The sequence below is a fragment of the Botryllus schlosseri genome, chromosome 8, assembly GCF_051294905.1.
Source record: "Botryllus schlosseri isolate E-star chromosome 8, Bs_hap1, whole genome shotgun sequence".
Taxonomy (NCBI): domain Eukaryota; kingdom Metazoa; phylum Chordata; class Ascidiacea; order Stolidobranchia; family Styelidae; genus Botryllus; species Botryllus schlosseri.
This window is the reverse complement of record NC_137243.1, coordinates 3,964,910-3,982,680: the sequence shown is the minus strand read 5'-3', so window position 1 is coordinate 3,982,680 and position 17,771 is coordinate 3,964,910. Positions and strand designations below refer to the sequence as shown.

The window sequence follows — 17,771 nt, the reverse complement described above, 5'->3', positions numbered from 1 at the left end:
AGGAAATCCAATAATAATCAAGGCATTTAGTTACACTAAGTTGGGCATAGGGTGAAAAAAATTGAAGAATTTTGGATGAAGTTTCAACATAAAGAGTCTATAATTCACGAAATAACTTTGGGCCCCATTCAAGATGGGCTCCCATTACGGTTTAATTGGGGGGTTTGGACGTCACTTATGGTCCTGCACAAAATGAATGAATCGAAAGCGAATGATCGTGCAAAATGCACGGTTTAGCGAGTCAGCTCGTTCTTGTCGCTCGCATGTCGTCAAATCGAACATGTTTGGAGACCAAATGTTACCTCACGAAGTTCTGAATCAGTTTAAAATTTGATGTTGTATTTATTTTATCAATGGACAAGTCTTCAACATATTGCATCTTGAAATTAAGGTATAAAATCGTAATATACCTTGTGGACCGGCAGGAAAGTCGTCGCGGAATGGCGGTTGAGAACCACTGGCCCAACATCATATGCCTATATATAATTCCGTGAAAAGAAATAATACGCTCAATGAGTGTTTAAAGTAAATGGAGTAATAACTTTACAAACTTTGTAAAATCGTTGTAGGACGAAAAACTTATAGTTGCCATTCGCCAATCTGTGAATTCAATCCTAATCCTAATCCATTAAAATACTCAAATCCTAATCCACTCCTAATCAGGCGAAATTTTCCAAATTCTAATCCTAATCCATGCTCATCTCCGCAGGGGAGACAGTTAGTCTGCTGTCGTCATGAGAAGTACAAGACGCAGTCAAAATGTTCAATGTCCGTCTCTTGATCTTCATGAACGGCCAATTTCAAAGAATCTTACAATGAAAATTTCGTAATTTGCACATTTGTTGTTCACAAATAAGGCGAAAGAAGAGACGCAGACGTCTTCGTCTGTGATTGCGTAAAGTAATTCATCATTAACAAAGCGCATACCACACAAGCAACGGACATGCGCCAGTTGCCGGTATGTTTGCATGATACAGAGGCGTTTCTCTTTCTTCGGCCCACTATATATCTTCAGTCATTTGAGTTTCATGACAAAATTGGTTTTATTGATGGAATAAGGAACCGCCGGGGATCAACACAGAGTGAGGTGCAAACTCCAAAGCCAACCTCCGCACCAAGAACGCTCACTCGTACTGAAGTTGCGGGTTGCCTATTGGTCCTACTGCTGGGTAAGACCCGAGCTTACCATTATTACTAAACGCTATCAGTCGATCGCTATTATCGCAATAACTCTGAAACCTCAAATAATATCATAGTCAGGGTACCAGAAACCTCATCAAAATTGCCAAGGTATGTGAAAATCGGTTTTGTTGTAGGATTCTACAACGGCAGCGTAGTAAAACAAATTGATGGGAGGCGCGAATTAAGATGCTTCCCCGGTCATATAGGCCTTAACATCAGGCCGTGTTATTTTTGGCATTTCGGGAACCAAATGCCAAAACTGCCAAAAATAAAAATTTTAAAATGCCAAAAATAAGGCTATTTCAACATATAGATTTTTATGAAAGTTTTAGATAGAAATGTCAAGTATTGAAATGAGTCTGCATGAAGCTAAAAACAAGTGCGCAACGCTAAATTCCTATTGTGAGGTCAGTGAACCCGTCGGAAGGTCGCGGTATACCGTCCAAGGGGTCTATATGATGCGAATGAAAATCTGAGGGTCGAGGCTAAAAAGTCGAGTAGTGAAATCTGGATTTACCATATACTGTGGATTGATCAACCCATGTAGTAGATGATATTCAGCGAATAGGAAGAAGGTGGTCCTTGCCCGCAACAGCAGGGTTTTCGTTGGTAAATATCATATTTTGGAATCCGTGAATGAGAGCCGTAATTTTTAGATGCAGAGCAATGTCTAAGCATTTTCCTATTGTCACAGCTCGAGCATTTTGTTACCTCATGTAGCCAACACGCGCGACCCATGCTGCATATAGCTCAATGCGTATATATAATTCCATTGATTTCTAACTTGTTGATGAAAATGTCAGCATATTATGCAATCAGCACTGGGCGACTGTGTCCCGTTAGCGTGTGAAGAAGGGATGTGATTGAAATGTGTCAGCAACGATTTTGAATTGTTATCATTAGTGGTATTGATATCTGTGTGAATGCAGATAATTATGTACGTAAAAGGTAAACGTATAATTTCAGTAGGCCTACTCGAAAATATCGTCTTTTACTACTCGACTCGAATCATTTTAAATTAATACTCGATTCCGATTCGAGTACTCGAATCATTGTGCCCAGCCCTATAACAGGCATTATATTCTTTGTGGTGGCATATACGTTACATATTTGAGCTTTGACGTATTACATTCTGTTATGACGTCATAATGGGTGATACTCGATTACTCGACTCGACTCGGAGCATATTACGTGATTCAGAATCGAACCACTCAGGTACCCGATTTTGCCCAGCCCTATTCGACAGTCGTCGAGCATGTCCGCATTTAAGTCGAAATATGAGCAATTTCTTCTAAATGATTACTAGTCAGCCTTCAGGATTGCCGGACCACGACCTAACATCGCTCTCGCATTCCGCCACATGCCACCTCATTTTGTAGCTTGCCTTTTAGATCATCTGCTTTAGTTTTCATTCAGGGTGGAGTGAAAATTACTGTTTTTTTTTAAATCGAAAGAAGGGGGTTCTTCAATCCCGACAAATGACCTGAAACTTCAATAAAAATTGAATTTAGGGGTTGCCCTCATTTTCCAGCTAACAACCCCCCAATTTCTGCGCACGAGGGGTTAAATTGCATATCTCGGCAACCACTGGTTGTAGAGTCATGATATATAGCTCAAAAGCTGCAGAAACATCATGTTTATATAAATCCTAAGAAGAAAGTCTTTTCTACTGTGATCACAAAACTAGTTATAGCAAAAGAAAAACAGTAAAAATGTGGGTAAACGCGGGAGTAACTACATTCTCAGATGTGTTGGAGCTGCGGGGAGCCCATCCTGGTGACCTGAGGTACCAGTCGTTTGCATCCGAGGTTAATACAAGGTTGCAATAAGAAGATCATTGTCTAACAGGGATTCTCGGCGGGCTGTCGTCAGCGGGCCGGGGAGTGACGCTGACGACGCCCGATTGGTTGATCTAGCAAGCTAAACTGCTAGAGTATGACTGTGCATCACACAAAGAAACAGAGACAGTTGTTATTGAGAAAAACTACACTGAAAAAATAAAATCCAGGTTGCAGCGATACGATCCTTACGGATCATCTGGTCAGCTGCATCGATGGAGTACAAAATCGTATTTTAATAGAGCCAACCTCAGGGTGTCCATTTTTTATCAGAGATAACCAGGTTTCTTCAACTTACAGCGTCGCATCAAGACAGGCTACATATTTTTGAATAACCGTGATGGTTCTGTCAAATAGAAATTGCGTGATGATCATCCTACGAAAGCGCAGAAAATTATTTCCAAGTTCAACAAACTGATACCCATATTCATGTAACTTCTACATTCTCAGAGTGCATACGATTTTAAAACTCCCTTGGTAGTTTACGGGTGGAAGTTACGGGAAACGAAGTCCAAGTTCTAGCGCGCCAGCGGTCGAATATCATTCGTTTTTATGATGTTTAGATTGGAATAATTATCATTTATATGAGTTTCCTTCATATGCGCGTTGCGCAACAATTTTGTCTTCAAATCGATGTCGACCGCGATGGGTGAGTCATGAATTTCAATTTGAGATATGAAAATACACAGTGAGCGATTTTCTGCGGCCAGCAATCAATTGAACAAATCGAATGTAGGATCATTGTCATGGTTTTGGTAAAACTGTCAAATTATGGAAGAAGTATGGAAGTATGGAGAAATAATTCCATACCATACTTGGGAAATTTTTATACCATACCATACTACCATACTTGTACATTTCCATATTCCATACCATACCATACCCTGGCTATATAGCCTAATTAAAACCATCGTGCGAAAACGTGAACAAATAGAACTTGGAATTGGAACATGCCCCGTTCGAATCTGGCTTCTCAAAAGATTTGTACTCTGCTGTTGCCCCAGTCACAGACCGCGATTCCTCCGTCTGATAGAACGCAAACTCCTTGCGGATTCTTCATCTGGCCCGGCTTAGAACCCTCGCTACCAAAGCAAGACACGAACTCTCCGTCGCTCGTGAAAACCTGAGCCCGGTTGTTGCCGTCACACACGATAATGTTGCCGTGATCATCTGTGGCGACACCTCGCGGTTTCTTGAACTGAGACCCGTTCGTTCCGACCTGGACAAGATGGCGGCCGTACGAGTCGCAAACCACAACTCTGTTATTGTTGGAGTCACTGACGACGACCTGCGAAAAGCGTAAAACCTCACGTGAGTTCAAATGGAAGTAACAACCCACGTACTCTGCCATTTGAAGTCACGGAAAGATAATTCGGTTTTTGGAAACGCTTTTCGACCGAACCGAACTTCCGAACGAACTTCCCCTCCTCCGAGAATACTTGAACTCGGCGATTGCTCCAGTCACAAACGTAGATCAAACCCTTGTCGTCCGTTGCTACTCCGCTAGGTCGGTTCAGTTGTCCATCTCCTGAACCGAAATCGACATCACTATCACCGACGACTGTGACGTCACGCACACGTCACCTGATCCTTCGCTACCGAACTCCCGAACGAATCTTCCTTGTTCGTCGAATATTTGGATTCGGTCATTTTGATGGTCCGAGGCGACAATCCGTCCACGTGACGTTACGCACACGTCAAACGCTCTATCGAATTGACCTTCTGACATTCCGTAGCTCCCGAAGGCTCCCTTCACTTGTCCGTTCACGTCGAAGATCTTGAAACACGAATGTTGAACCATACAAGAGTAGTTGAAACCATAGTGTCCTATATGGTGTCGACACAAGCAAATCTCACGGCTCCGGGAAATTGATTCACGTCACAATTTCCATTTGGCTACAGGCAATTTGACGGTCATTTTTGACCGGCTTGCCGAGCATTAAATTTGGGAAAACGGATATCAATCGAAAGCTGACTCTGCACTGATTACGAAAATATAAATATTATTCCGCTCGTGGCCCTGGAACTCCCACAACCAGCCTCGAATTTTTCATTGTTATGGAGATTGGCAATCGGACACAACGAGAGAGTCTGGCGAAACGAGAGAGTAGCTCAGGACGTAACAATGCTGTCTGGCGAAACGAGAGAGTAGCTCAAGAGAAAAAGAGCCAGACAGCATTGTTGCGTCCCAATGCCAATCTCCATAACAATGAAAAATGCGAGGCTGATTGTGGGAGTTCCAGGGTCACGAGCGGAATAAAATTTATATTTTCGTAATCAGTACAGAGTCAGCTTTCGATAGATATCCGTTTTACCAAATTTAATGCTCGGCATGCTGGTCAAAAATGACCGTCAAATTGCCTGTAGCCAAATGGAAATTGTGACGTGAATCAATTTCACTGAGTCGTGAGATTTGCCTGTGTCGAGACCATATAGGACACTATGTTGAAAGAAAACAACGAACCTGAATCCGATTGTTGGAGTCATCTGCGACCACGATATCATCGGAGGCTGTTGAGGAAATGCCTTGTGGACCATCCATCTGTCCTACGTCATTGCCTCTCGTCCCCAAATACCTGCCAATAGATTAGATTTCAACGTTTTGATTTTAGGCTTTATGGCGGAACTAAAACGAATCACTTTTTCACTTTTCCTTTGTTTCGATATCTCTGCAAGGCTTCTGCCGCGTCCGATTCTTCCGCAGGCTGTCGTTTTGAAGAGAATCGTTTTGAGAACGCGCCGAACCAGGATCGCGAGCCTGATGTTCGCGAACCCCCTTCACGCGAATCACTTTCAATCAGTTCATCAGAGTCCTGATTTTTCAGCAGCTCTCTGGCCGATGAAATGACTGCCGTATCTGCAAGTGATAAATATGAGATAATCACTCTCGAACACAGCCAAAAAACGGAAAACTGAGCTATGCTGTCGGTGTAGGTGGAGAGTGACTTTATGTTTTGTACTATCGAGGTGACTCAAGTCTCGAATTGTATTAATTCCTTATTTCATGATACCTTTTCCCATGAATCATGGATAAATGAAATACTTTGAATCAAAAAGCTGCGACGGTTTCAATTTTCAACAGCAAAATAATCTCACCGTAACATCTGTGGGAACGGCCATAAGTGGTGATGTGAATCTTACGGCTCGGCTATTTCCGTGATTCAACCACCCTTTCTCATGTTCATCGACTTTTGGTGTGTCAACCTTCACAGCGATTTGAACTTGGCCATGACTGAATCCTTATCCCCTGACTCTGATCATGGCCCACATACATATTGTCATTCGGTGCGAACTATTTATTTTAATTTTGTACAAATAAAAAACAGAGGAATGTCATTATAGCTTTGACGCCGCACAATGCTGTGTCCTCGTTTTGTTACACTATCACCGGCCAACCAAGATATGTTAGTCAGCTCGGTTTCGCACCTTCGCAGGTGGCCGAATGACCAATCCATTATGCACGCTGAACAACAGAACCTTGGTAAAAGAGGCCGAATATGTGTAGGGAGATGATGGAATGAATGTGTTTCTTGTACACTGTAACCTCATGAAGAGGGCATAAAGGGTGGTACTGGATTCAGATGCCAAAAATGCGATGGGCCGCAGCCTGGAAGCGTTCAAACTTGTCCTTCTTTAGTTTGATGCAATAATACAATCTGTGCTCCGGTTTTCGTTGTTCAATTCGTTTGTTTTTAGTTATAAATAAAACTAATATATAATTGCCTCGCATGGGTGGTACAATTGCCCCTGGGTACGGGGCGATTGTAACATTTCAGCGGTGATTTTCGCGACCCAAAATATCCATGATTGATTGTTGATTGAGTTCGATTTTAGTTGTTATATCAACTATCGAGTTGTTGGCTTCTTTATATAAAACTTTGAAAATGAAATTTCCATGAGAAAAACACGTAATATTAGAAAATACAAAAAGTGTTACAATTGTCCCCGGTCTCCCCTACTATCATACGCCCTCCTGATATTGGAACAATCGGCGATACGGAGAGGAGGTATCGAATGCCGCATTAACACTTTGCGTGAGTAGTACGCAAATTATAAATGGTTGATGGGCAAAATGCAATTTACGTTCAATTTTACTTCTGGAAAATAAAGACAATAATTCACTTAGTTGCATACGTCCGCCAGCATGCATGAGCTCCAAAAATAAGTCTCAATTAATTACAAGAACTCATCACGCAAACCTGATGTCTGCGGACCGTCTTCAACAGGGTCCTGAATTTTCATGACTCCTTCCATCCTTTCTATCAGTATTTCGGCCGATGGTACGAGTTTCATATCTGCAAATCATAAATATGACACATACGTATAACGTAGGCCTATGCCTCAAGATTGATACTATGCTAATTACCAAGCATTGTTTTCCGGGGGTTGTGAATACTCTGGTCATGACTCGGCTCGCCAATTTCAAACAGCGATCATAACAATCAAAGCGCCCGGCAAAACCATTCAATATATATTTCCTGCTTACCCAGTAACAATGTACCCAGCGACAACATACGACACCTCCTCACTGTCAGTGGCGAACGGAGCAGCATTATCTTTTCAGAACTGGTGACTTCTTTGTTAAACCAACCAATAATCTTCCCCACTCACTTGCCTACCACGACAAACTTAAATCAATCGGGTCACTTTTGAATTTTCTTGTAATCACCTATTCATATACCCATCTGCTGGCAACAAGTCTTCCATAAGCAGCGATTGCGACTGTATAGTTTCAATCACAGCTTTGAAGATTTGCGAGACGGACTTCCAGCCTTTCCATGTCCACTCAAAAAAAAGTTAACGTCACAAACACATTGGCTCTGTGCAATATGGTGACTTTTCTGACTTTCAATCATGTAGGGTTGCCATACGTCATCCTTTTTCAGGTTTTTTGAAATTGTCCTCCGAGGACGCCTAAATGTCCTCCATTTTGGCAATTCGTCCTCCTCTACAGCTTCTAGAGCTAAGATAGTGGATGGATTCGAGTGAAAAGGGGCATAAATGACGCTAAATAGGAAACTCGTGGTTAGAACGTAAATAACGATTTTTTTAGTCAACCAAAGAAAAAAGAAAGAACTGTATTTCGGGAGTTGAGCCGGAAAGTTGACTTTTGACCTTTGAGTTTACCTTTGAAAGTTGACCTAAATCTCCCTTTCGACGAACCGGCGTCGACACGGCAGTGAACGGCGTTTTGACTGAAGTACAACATGCTCTTCTCATTTACCCGCGAGACAGAAAACAAGAAATTAAAATAAATCACAAGTGAAAGCAGCGAATCACAAGGTGGCGAGCTCTTATGTGCCTACTCTCATTGATAGCTTTAGAGCTTATTTATCTAGACATCAGTCAGAAGCATTAAAATATACATGTGGATTATGCACCCCTTCGACCAACTCGAGCCTCCAATACCTTTGTGTCGTACTCTTAAAAAGGATTTCTTCCAGCAAGCATTTTTCACTCACGACAAATAAGCTATATTTAGCATAGTAGTGCTGGATGTTTCCTACGAAGTCCTGGCCATCCCAGCACTAGAAGCTCTTATAAGAAACCCAATACTTATTTGGCCGCCTTTTGTGTAACAATTTTCGGTTGGTTTGTGCGTATAAAAAATATTTGCGGATGGTGCTTAAAAAGGTTGATAAGCACTGAAGTAGACAATTCTCTGCAGTTGAAGCTCCGTATCCGTATTGAACAAAAAAGCAATACACTCACGTTGGTTCGCTGGACTTGCTTTTCCTTCAAAACTGGTGATGTTGTAGACAACATTGATCTGGTCTCTGGCCACGACACTAACCGAGCTCTTTGTGATCTTTTGATTGACATTCTCACCTCCGGCCAAAGTTGCGCATCCTAAGACAAACATGATTATTGTAATGCGTGCAACGTTCCATACATTATCGTGAAATAATATCGATTCTTTCGGAATTCTCGAAACCTTTCGGTTTGGTATCGACGCAGCGAGCAAAATATGTTGTGTTTGGTAAACTGACAACGGTTATACGGAAAATATTGGTATGAATATCAAGTACAGGCATTAAGCCTACTCACCGCTTGTTCCGGGTGATGTTGATGTAGGCATGACATCAGCGACCCCAATATTTTTATCTTGACCCCGTTCTGCCATTGATTCTGTGATGTTAATCAGCTAGCGTTATGAGATAATACTGAAAGTAACCAGACTAATTCAATTCTATGATGCAAATGGTACGGACTATTAGTTCAAAGCTAAACGGTACATCTCAGTGTTTTGGACATATATTGATGCGGACTACAGTTAAAGTTGTTGTGGCGTGCTTGTGAAACCTTTTCAGCGCGCGGCAAGTACCAGAGTGAACCATAAAGATTCATCACTATAGTTACTACTACTTTGTGAAAATTTCGTATTTATTCTCTGCTAAAGCAGGCCAGTGTTCCTGCGCACTGATCTGATTAATAATAAAGGTCAGCACCTTCGCGGGCGTGTCTCTAGAGCAGGGTTGGCAAACTCAACTTGGGTCTTGGGCTGGATTTAAACCTTTTATTCGTTTACAGGAGAACTAGTTAAATGATGCCAAAATATTAGTTCCAAATCCAGGCATATTTTTCGACTTGAAAGTCTCATTATCAAGCCTATACATAATACGTAATAGGACGGTTACGGTGACATGGGCTATATTCTGACAGCACCTTTATTCGCAAAAAAAGAAACGAAAATGTCAAAATACGATACGAGACCCGAGAAAAAAACAGTAACAAAGCGCTAAAACATTGGCATTTGATTGGGAAAATGCCATTAACGTTGAAATGTACTTCCGGAAAATAGAGAAAATACACTTCACATATAGTTTCATACGTCAACATGTATGCACTATGCAGTGTTAGGATGACTCGAGTCACCTTTTTCGTATGACTTGAGTTGACTCGAGTCACTTTGCAAAAATGACTTGACTTGACCCGGCGTTTCAAAAACGTGGATTGACTCGTGACTCGGAGCAAACTTTACGAGACAATTTCAAGTCATCAAGTAATCGGGGTCGATAAAAATGGCTATATCTTTCATATGTTCTGATTATTCTCGATATGATGGTGTGACCTGTGAGAGCGACCAATTTCATTCATTCAATGATTTTGCCTTTTACTGAACCTCCATTGTTCTATCACATATAAATTGACCACAAACGAAGTGATTGGAGCTTCAGCGTACGTTGCCGTAGTAGTCGTAGTAGTAGGAAAGCACTATAATAGCAATGTATCCATGAGCTTTCTACAGAGGTGGTCAGTAACGAAGTACTTCTACTGTTTGAAGTACTCACGTAGATCTAATCTACCGCTACTTCTACTTCTACTTCGTAATATTTTGTCATCTACTTACTTACTTTTCGCTATTTTCAGTTTGTCAGGTAGAAGTAGTTTAATCCTCCAATCAGAAAGATAGCCTGGGAAATTTCGGGGCTCAGTATCAACATTTGATTTTCATAAAAGTTGCTTCGCGCACTGTAGACCAATATGATTACACGAACGATCGGTGAATATCATTTAGGTAGCGGGTTACCTGGTTCCGTTCACACCGCATTGTCGCCCATATGAAGTATTTTATCACAATGAATATAATCCTCCATGGCGTTTCAAACTACCATTTGGCAGTCTAGCATTTACCTATTTTATCGTAACCTATCAGCCCATGACATGTCCTAATCCGGTAAAGGTGACTCTGACTTTTTCTTAGCTTTACACCTGTTTTAGCAGACCACTGCTGAAACTTTCTGGACAAAAAACATGAAATATATTTTCCGCTTTTTAGAAGTAGTATTTATACTTCTCTTTCAATTCCCAGTATCATATTGAGTTCTAATTAGTTTCAGTTCTTTTGTCAGGAGAACATACATGTTGAAGTATAGAAGCAAGTGTAGCAATGCCTCTATTTTCCTAAAATAAAGCTAAACTATATGGAATTTTTACGATCAGCCATATTTTATCTTTACGTTTACTAATCGCACAAAGTGGTAACACCGTATCCGACACCACTTCGACCACACTACGAGTCTTAAATATGCGGGAGGGCGCCATACCATGATATTTTCTGAATCGGGGTGTTCAAGTAAACAGAGGATTAGTATCGCAGTCCCATATCAATGCTATTATTTTCATCCAATGATGTGGACGAATGCTCAATGCTCATGCTGTCAACAATTTATACCTTCTGGGATGCATCAATATTAATCAAGTTCTGCACCTTTCGTATACCTCAATTTGCAGCTTTTGACAGTCTATGCGAGCGAATTACGATCGTTTTGACAACTACTTACTTACTTGAGTTGATTTAAAGTCAGTCGATACTACTTCTACTTCAAGTAGTTTTGGGCTGCTTTTAAAGGACTACTTCTACTCGTACTTGAGTAGATTTTTGCGTCGCTACTTCTACTTCTATTTGAGTAGCTTTCTTGACTACTTCGACCACCTCTGGCTATCCACACCTTTTTGCATGTCTATTCAATTCTAAATTGGATCCTCGATGGCGAATACAATGATTTAATTACACCTCGTGCTTCAAAAAGACGACTCGACTTGAATTGTGACTTGACTCATGATTTGACCTCCATGAATCGAGTGACTTGGCTTGACAATTGACTCGAGTCACCTTGAAAAATCGACTGACATGACTTGATTCGAGTCACAATGTGCAATGACTTGAGATGACTTTTGACTCGAAGGTAGTGACTTGATCCCAACACTGCAATTATGTGCTTTTTAAAAAAACTCAATATAAATACAAGTACTCAAGGTTGCTGATACCGCGCATAAAAAGAAATAACAATACAATATTCTAAAAACGGAACATGTTTCCTGTATTTTGTCCAGAAAGCTTCAATGGTGGTCTGCTAAAACAGTCCGTTATATTTAGATGAGAATACGCCATGTGCTGCTAGATGACGTTACGATAGTTATATGCTAGATTACGATACGATGATTCCAAATGTTTTGCTGACCCCTATTTACTGTGATGAAACATGTCATACCGTGTCATCTGTGTAAGTTGGTAGCCTAATGTACCGGACTGAAGCATCGATGAAGCAACACGACGCCTTATAGCAAGTTATAAGCTAGTTTCTGGCTACAACCTACTGCATTGCTCTGCATGCGTTCTGCTGCTTTACAGCTTTATGAATAATATTGGTTCTATGAAATTGCACATCATTGTTCCTTTTCACAAAATTTTGACTACTTTGAAAATCCATTCAAAAACTATGTAATGGTGCCATTTTGAACAAAATCTAAGTATGCGAAAACAAAATCCGAGCAAACCTGATGTCCGCGGGCCGCCATTCGTGCCTCTTGCGACCCCTCCCATGGCCAAGTCATCCCTCAATGTGAGCTCTGGATGCGCGGAAACGACACCGAAATTGCGTATTGCGGAAAGCACGACATTTTCGTCGCCAGTCGTGAACTGAGAAGGTTTTTGATTTTTGTGGCGTTACCGATGTTTTTTTTTCGTGGATTTACTCACTTTTATAGTTTGCCGAACTTTGTGCTTGTCGTTGCTTTCTATGGCCACCAACGCGTCTACTTCCTCAATCAAATATTTCTTTCGCGACTGCAGTTCCGATATCAAGCGTTCTATCGACTGTAGAAGATGTATCGATCAAAGTGGAAAACGGTAAGATATCCGTGAAATAGCGACCGGACCTGCGATATTTTGCGTTTCACATTCCTGCCTTTTTCTTCTAATTTCTCCATTCTCTCTCGTAAATCAGAATCCGGTTATTCCAGTTTGGAAAGGAGTCGCGTGGCCTAAAATTTGCGCAGACAAAGGCAGGGTCAGAAGGGGCGGAAGGTTGTGGGCCCACCTGAATGAGAATGCTTCCAAATGGATTAACTGACCAATCCCAGCAATAGTCCCGTCCGGATCGTTTTGTTGTATATATACTTGCGCTTACAATTTTGCTGAGCTGTATCTTTCTGCTTCGATGCTATAGCCTTATCAAAATACCCTTCCTTAATTAGCTTGTTATTTACAAATGTATAAACAGAGATCTGAATAATTATCACCAGTAAAAAAGTTAAAACTCCTTGGCCGACAGGGAATCGAGGTCAGGCCTCCCTCGCTGTCAGCAAGGATAATACCAATATCCTATAGCAGACCTAGCCAGTTGTTATTTCATATCCCAGCATTAGCATTCTTCGCACGCAGGCCAGGAAAAACAACTAGGCCAATATTTTCACACTTGAAGGTGGATAGTGAGGGAAAATACATAACATCTACATCGGTGAAGAAAATTATTTCCTCTCTAAAGGAAACGTCTACTTACCCCAACCCAATAGCAACCTAACTAAGAGATCTATCGACTACTCGGGACCTATCATCTGGAATGCATTACCATCACATATCCGTGAATTGCCTTATAATAGATTCAAAAAAGCCCTACTTGATCACCTCTTGTCGTTACACTAACACTGTTGCCCTACCTCGCCCAGACATTGCTTCATTGATCATTTGCTACCATTGTTTAATTTTTTTCTATTTTCCTTTCCTAACTAAACATTTTTTTACAGCCAGACTGTTCTGAGTCAAGTGTACCTGTTTGATGCTGGTGTGATCAGACTAGATGACCTTCACGGTCTTATCGATCATTCCTATCTAATACCGAATACTGTGCACGCATATTTTCTGTACCACCATCACTGCCGTTTGTTATGTATTTTGGTTCGATGAAAATAAAGACTCTCTCTCTCTCTCTCTCTCTCTACCTCACATGTTGTCCGTTGCAACTCTATGATACCGTCGGTTTACGAAGTCGATCGTGGTTTGTTTCACCATATTGTTCTATATGGTGTGGAAGCAAGCAAATCTCACGGCTGAGTGAATTTGGTCTAAGTCACATTTTCAATTTGGCTACAGGCAATGTGACGATAATTTTTGACGGGCTTGCCGAGCATCGAATTTGATAAAACGGGTATCAATCGAAAGCTGCCGCTGAACTGATTACGGAAATATAAATTTTATTCCGCTCATGGCCGCGGAACCCCCACAATCAGTTGCAAATTTTTCATTGTTACGGAGAGTGGTATAGTGACGCAACAATGCTGTCTGGAGAAAAGAGAGTTTAACTCAGGAGCAAACGAGTTACTACGTGTAGGGATGGTGTGAACGTGAGGTTCACGTTCGCGTTCTGTGTGTGAACCTCGGAAATTTAGAGGTTCGCGTTCACAACAGAACCTTGGTAGGTTCTGCACTGTGAACCTTTTTCATATGTAACAATTTTCACTTCATTATAACATCTTTGGTTTGAGTTTATTGCACTTATACTACGAACCACCCTATGCATGGCGCTGGCAGCATAAAAAGTCAACACTAAACGAGCATGCACCTAGCCTAGACAATCTCAAAAATTTTATTTGCTTTGTTACAAAAGTTTGCTCGAAATATCCAGCTTTCAGTTTGTGAATATTTAGTGACTCTCTGCTGTGAGCTTGACCCGCAATCACACAACATCACGAGCGAAATACACTACATGTAGTCAGCAAATGATCGTTATTAAACCAATCAATGAGATTGATATCGTTTTCTGATGTAAATATCTAGCAGGCGTACGGGATCAATCTTGACCTCATATATGTTTACTGTATCACTAGGACCACATCCGTGCGATTGAGGTGTTGGCTACTGCGGTATACCTTGTGGGGTAATATCGGTAGGAAGGATAGAAACCTGTTTTACACTCTGCTCGACATCAATGTAGCAATAGCCTACTTACACGCCGAATGGCGAGATATCGTAGTGGTACAATCCACAGCTACATCACCAATGGGTTGCGGGTTCGAGTCCGACCGAGATCGACTCCAGAATTCCTACCCAAGTGTTGGAGGTTTATCTAGGCTCCTCCTCGCCGTGTCTTATAAAACGCCTAGAAGTGGGCCGTGCCGTCGGCAGACACGGAATCCAAAATATATAGAATATCGGCCTGGTGTAAATGACCAATGACCTGACCATAGTATAGTCGACAAAGACCATGAATACCACAAATAACAACAACTTAGGCGCCGAATACATAGTCCGATCTGGCCTAGACCGTTGAGGCGTAAGCTTTTATTCCCTGTTAAGTCCTCGTCGAAATTGCTGGCAAAGAGACGAAAAGTATTGATTTTATGGGACTATTTTATAATTTGATTGCCTCATTTAATACATTTGGCGACGTCTAAAACGCCAATATGTACTTCAGCATTGTGGCATTATGAGGCCTGAGTCGTGGCTAGGTTTCGTGTACATTAACATAGGCAGTTACTTCATTGACAGATAGGGTTGGAATTAGCAATATGACGTCACATGACGTCATGAGGTTCGCGTTCGCGTTCACACAGAACCTTTCAAAAAGATTCGCGTTCACACGAACCTGAACCTTTCAGAGGTTCGCACCATCCCTAGGCCCCTACGTGGCGAGAGTGAGTGCTCAGCTGGTGTCGCGGCAATGATACCGCTGTATTACTTCTGATGCGAAAAAGGTATCTGGCATTCAGAGAAATCCGAATGGTGATTGATAAATAATAAACCATATTCCAACGTCACCGTTTAGTTAAATCTCCTATATTCCTGACAAGGGCTATGCAGGCCTAGGCTTGGTAATAGAGCATTCCAGTGAAAAACAATGGTAAGGATTTGGTGGTAACATTTTGGAATCATTTGACTGGTACGGCCCGCAAGGTATCTAATAAAGGATTGAATCCGCGACCGCGACCGCGACCGGTCCGCGACCGCGACCCCAGTTTAGTTCGACACTCCTGCTGTAAACCTCTAATCAAAATTTTTTTACCTGCTGCATTCGCGGACCAAGTCCTACCCTTACTGGTCAAGGAAAGGCTGGTAATGTGTGCAGTGTTGGGATGACTCGAGGTATGACTTGACTCGAGTCTGACTCGAGTCACCTTTTTCGTATGACTTGACTTGACTCGAGTCACTTTGCTAAAATGACTTGACTTGACTCGGCGCATCAGAAATGTGGATTGACTCGTGACTCGGAGCAAAATTCACGAGTCAATTTCAAGTCATCAAGTAATCGATGTCGATCAAAATCACTTTTTTTTCCATACGTTCGGATTGTTCGCGAAACGATGGTGTAACCCGTGAGAGCGATCAATTATTCAATGATCGTGTGTTTCACTGAGCTACCATTGTTCTCACATAAATAAAATGACCACAAACGTAGTGATTGAAGCTTACAGCTTACGTTGTCGTAAACTGGTAGTGAAGTAATTTAATAGCATAATATTCATTTCTGTTTTCTGTTCTTATACCTTAGCCAAACCTCTTGTTTTATTGCAATGGAATCCGAATATAGTTTATATACTCCTCAACCATTGGCGCAGACTCGAATTTTATCATATCAGTATGTAAATGGGTAATGTATTGCATCTTGCCAATTCTTTTCTCTATTTTGGCTGATAACTATAAACTGAGGCTATGCAATTACTTACGTATGGTTCAACAGCAGTTCTTTGTATATGTGATCGATACAGCGCCTTCTTGCGTGTATATTTAACTCTATATTCGTTCATCGGTTCAGTATCAATGACCACATCAATCTGTATTTCAGACAGCTAGCATGACGTAATCATGCCTCATACTTCGACAAGGCAACTTGACTTGAATTGTGACTTGACTTGACTTGACTCGACTTGACTCGAGTCATCTCTAAAAATCGAGTGAGCTGACTTGACTCGAGTCGCCTTCGAAAATCGATTGACTTGACTTGATTCGAGTCAAAATATGCAATGACTCGAAATGACTCGTGACTCGAAAGTAGTGACTTGATCCCAACACTGAATGTGTGCTCACACTGACCCAAAGCGACTATAGAAAGTATCGACACCCTCCATAAACAGCGCAACGTGTCTCTGGAGCCTTACACAACAAGCATGCTAAGCCAATCGATAACATAATAATCTGACATATCCAATGTAGACAGCTACCTAGCCAGACGAAAGGATCTCTATAAGTTGAATCATAGGCGCCGACTTCTATGTTTTACGAGGTGGCGAAGTCTTGTGACGTCATAATTGTTCCCTATCGGTGACGTCATCGTCGCACTAAAACGCACTTTACTACATGCCGCTGGTGTACGTGCAGCGTTAAACCATTTGTGACGTTTTGTTACCGGCCCTGCAGACATTGATAGCAAACCATGCAGTCCAGTTATTAAATGGAATCTCTACGGTACGATCATATGTCCGACGATGTACGATGTATTCGTCCGACGGAATGAATCGAACAAAATTCAGAATTAACGTCACTGAGAATTTGGAGTTGCACTAATGTTATTCACGCGCAATGCGCCGTGTGAGTAACGAAATACACTACGCACTTGCCTGGCAAGATCGCAAGTAACACGCTCTCGAATATGAGGTTTCAAGCAGACAATAATGATGATTACAAACGCGAAATCGCGCAGCCAATCAGCAATTGTCTCTTGCGGTTTCTGGCTATGTGTTGAGTAGCTCGCATTCCGGCAATTGTTTGCAGATTAAAACAGCGATTTTGGTGGCATTGGTTCATTTCCCGATTTACGTTCGCGAAGCATTTTTGGAGTACATCGGTGTATACGCCGCAAATAGATCTAGGAACAATATATATAGTCCTATTCCTATTTAATGTAACGACTATGGGCTAGAACAGAGGTGGTCAACGTTTTTGCTATTCACGGCCGCATTAAACTGTCCTTGCCCATTACCGGCGAATTCCGGACTAATATATGTTTTCATATTGGCTTGTTATACGCATCA

General features: G+C 41.6%; 1 protein-coding gene across 4 annotated transcripts in view; it reads right to left on the bottom strand.

The window, feature by feature from the left end:
- LOC145444180 (uncharacterized) overlaps window positions 1-17,771 on the bottom strand; it is a 134,800-nt gene that overhangs the window by 33,566 nt on the left and 83,463 nt on the right. The window contains exons 1-11 of one of the 4 annotated variants that reach the window (XM_080322101.1): window positions 12,684-12,897; window positions 12,505-12,621; window positions 12,303-12,444; window positions 9,069-9,149; window positions 8,733-8,870; window positions 7,220-7,315; window positions 5,661-5,877; window positions 5,485-5,596; window positions 4,605-4,797; window positions 4,364-4,548; window positions 799-4,308 (exon numbers count right to left, since the gene is read on the bottom strand). The exons of 2 other annotated variants lie outside the window; for them this stretch is intronic. In XM_080322101.1, coding sequence (XP_080178227.1) covers window positions 3,994-4,308; window positions 4,364-4,548; window positions 4,605-4,797; window positions 5,485-5,596; window positions 5,661-5,877; window positions 7,220-7,315; window positions 8,733-8,870; window positions 9,069-9,149; window positions 12,303-12,444; window positions 12,505-12,621; window positions 12,684-12,734 — 1,647 coding nt within the window. In that variant the 5' untranslated portion in view covers window positions 12,735-12,897 and the 3' untranslated portion in view covers window positions 799-3,993. Of the gene's footprint in view, window positions 1-798; window positions 4,309-4,363; window positions 4,549-4,604; window positions 4,798-5,484; window positions 5,597-5,660; window positions 5,878-7,219; window positions 7,316-8,732; window positions 8,871-9,068; window positions 9,150-12,302; window positions 12,445-12,504; window positions 12,622-12,683; window positions 12,898-17,771 lie in introns of those variants that run through there. One more of the 4 variants, XM_080322108.1, reaches the window with a different exon arrangement.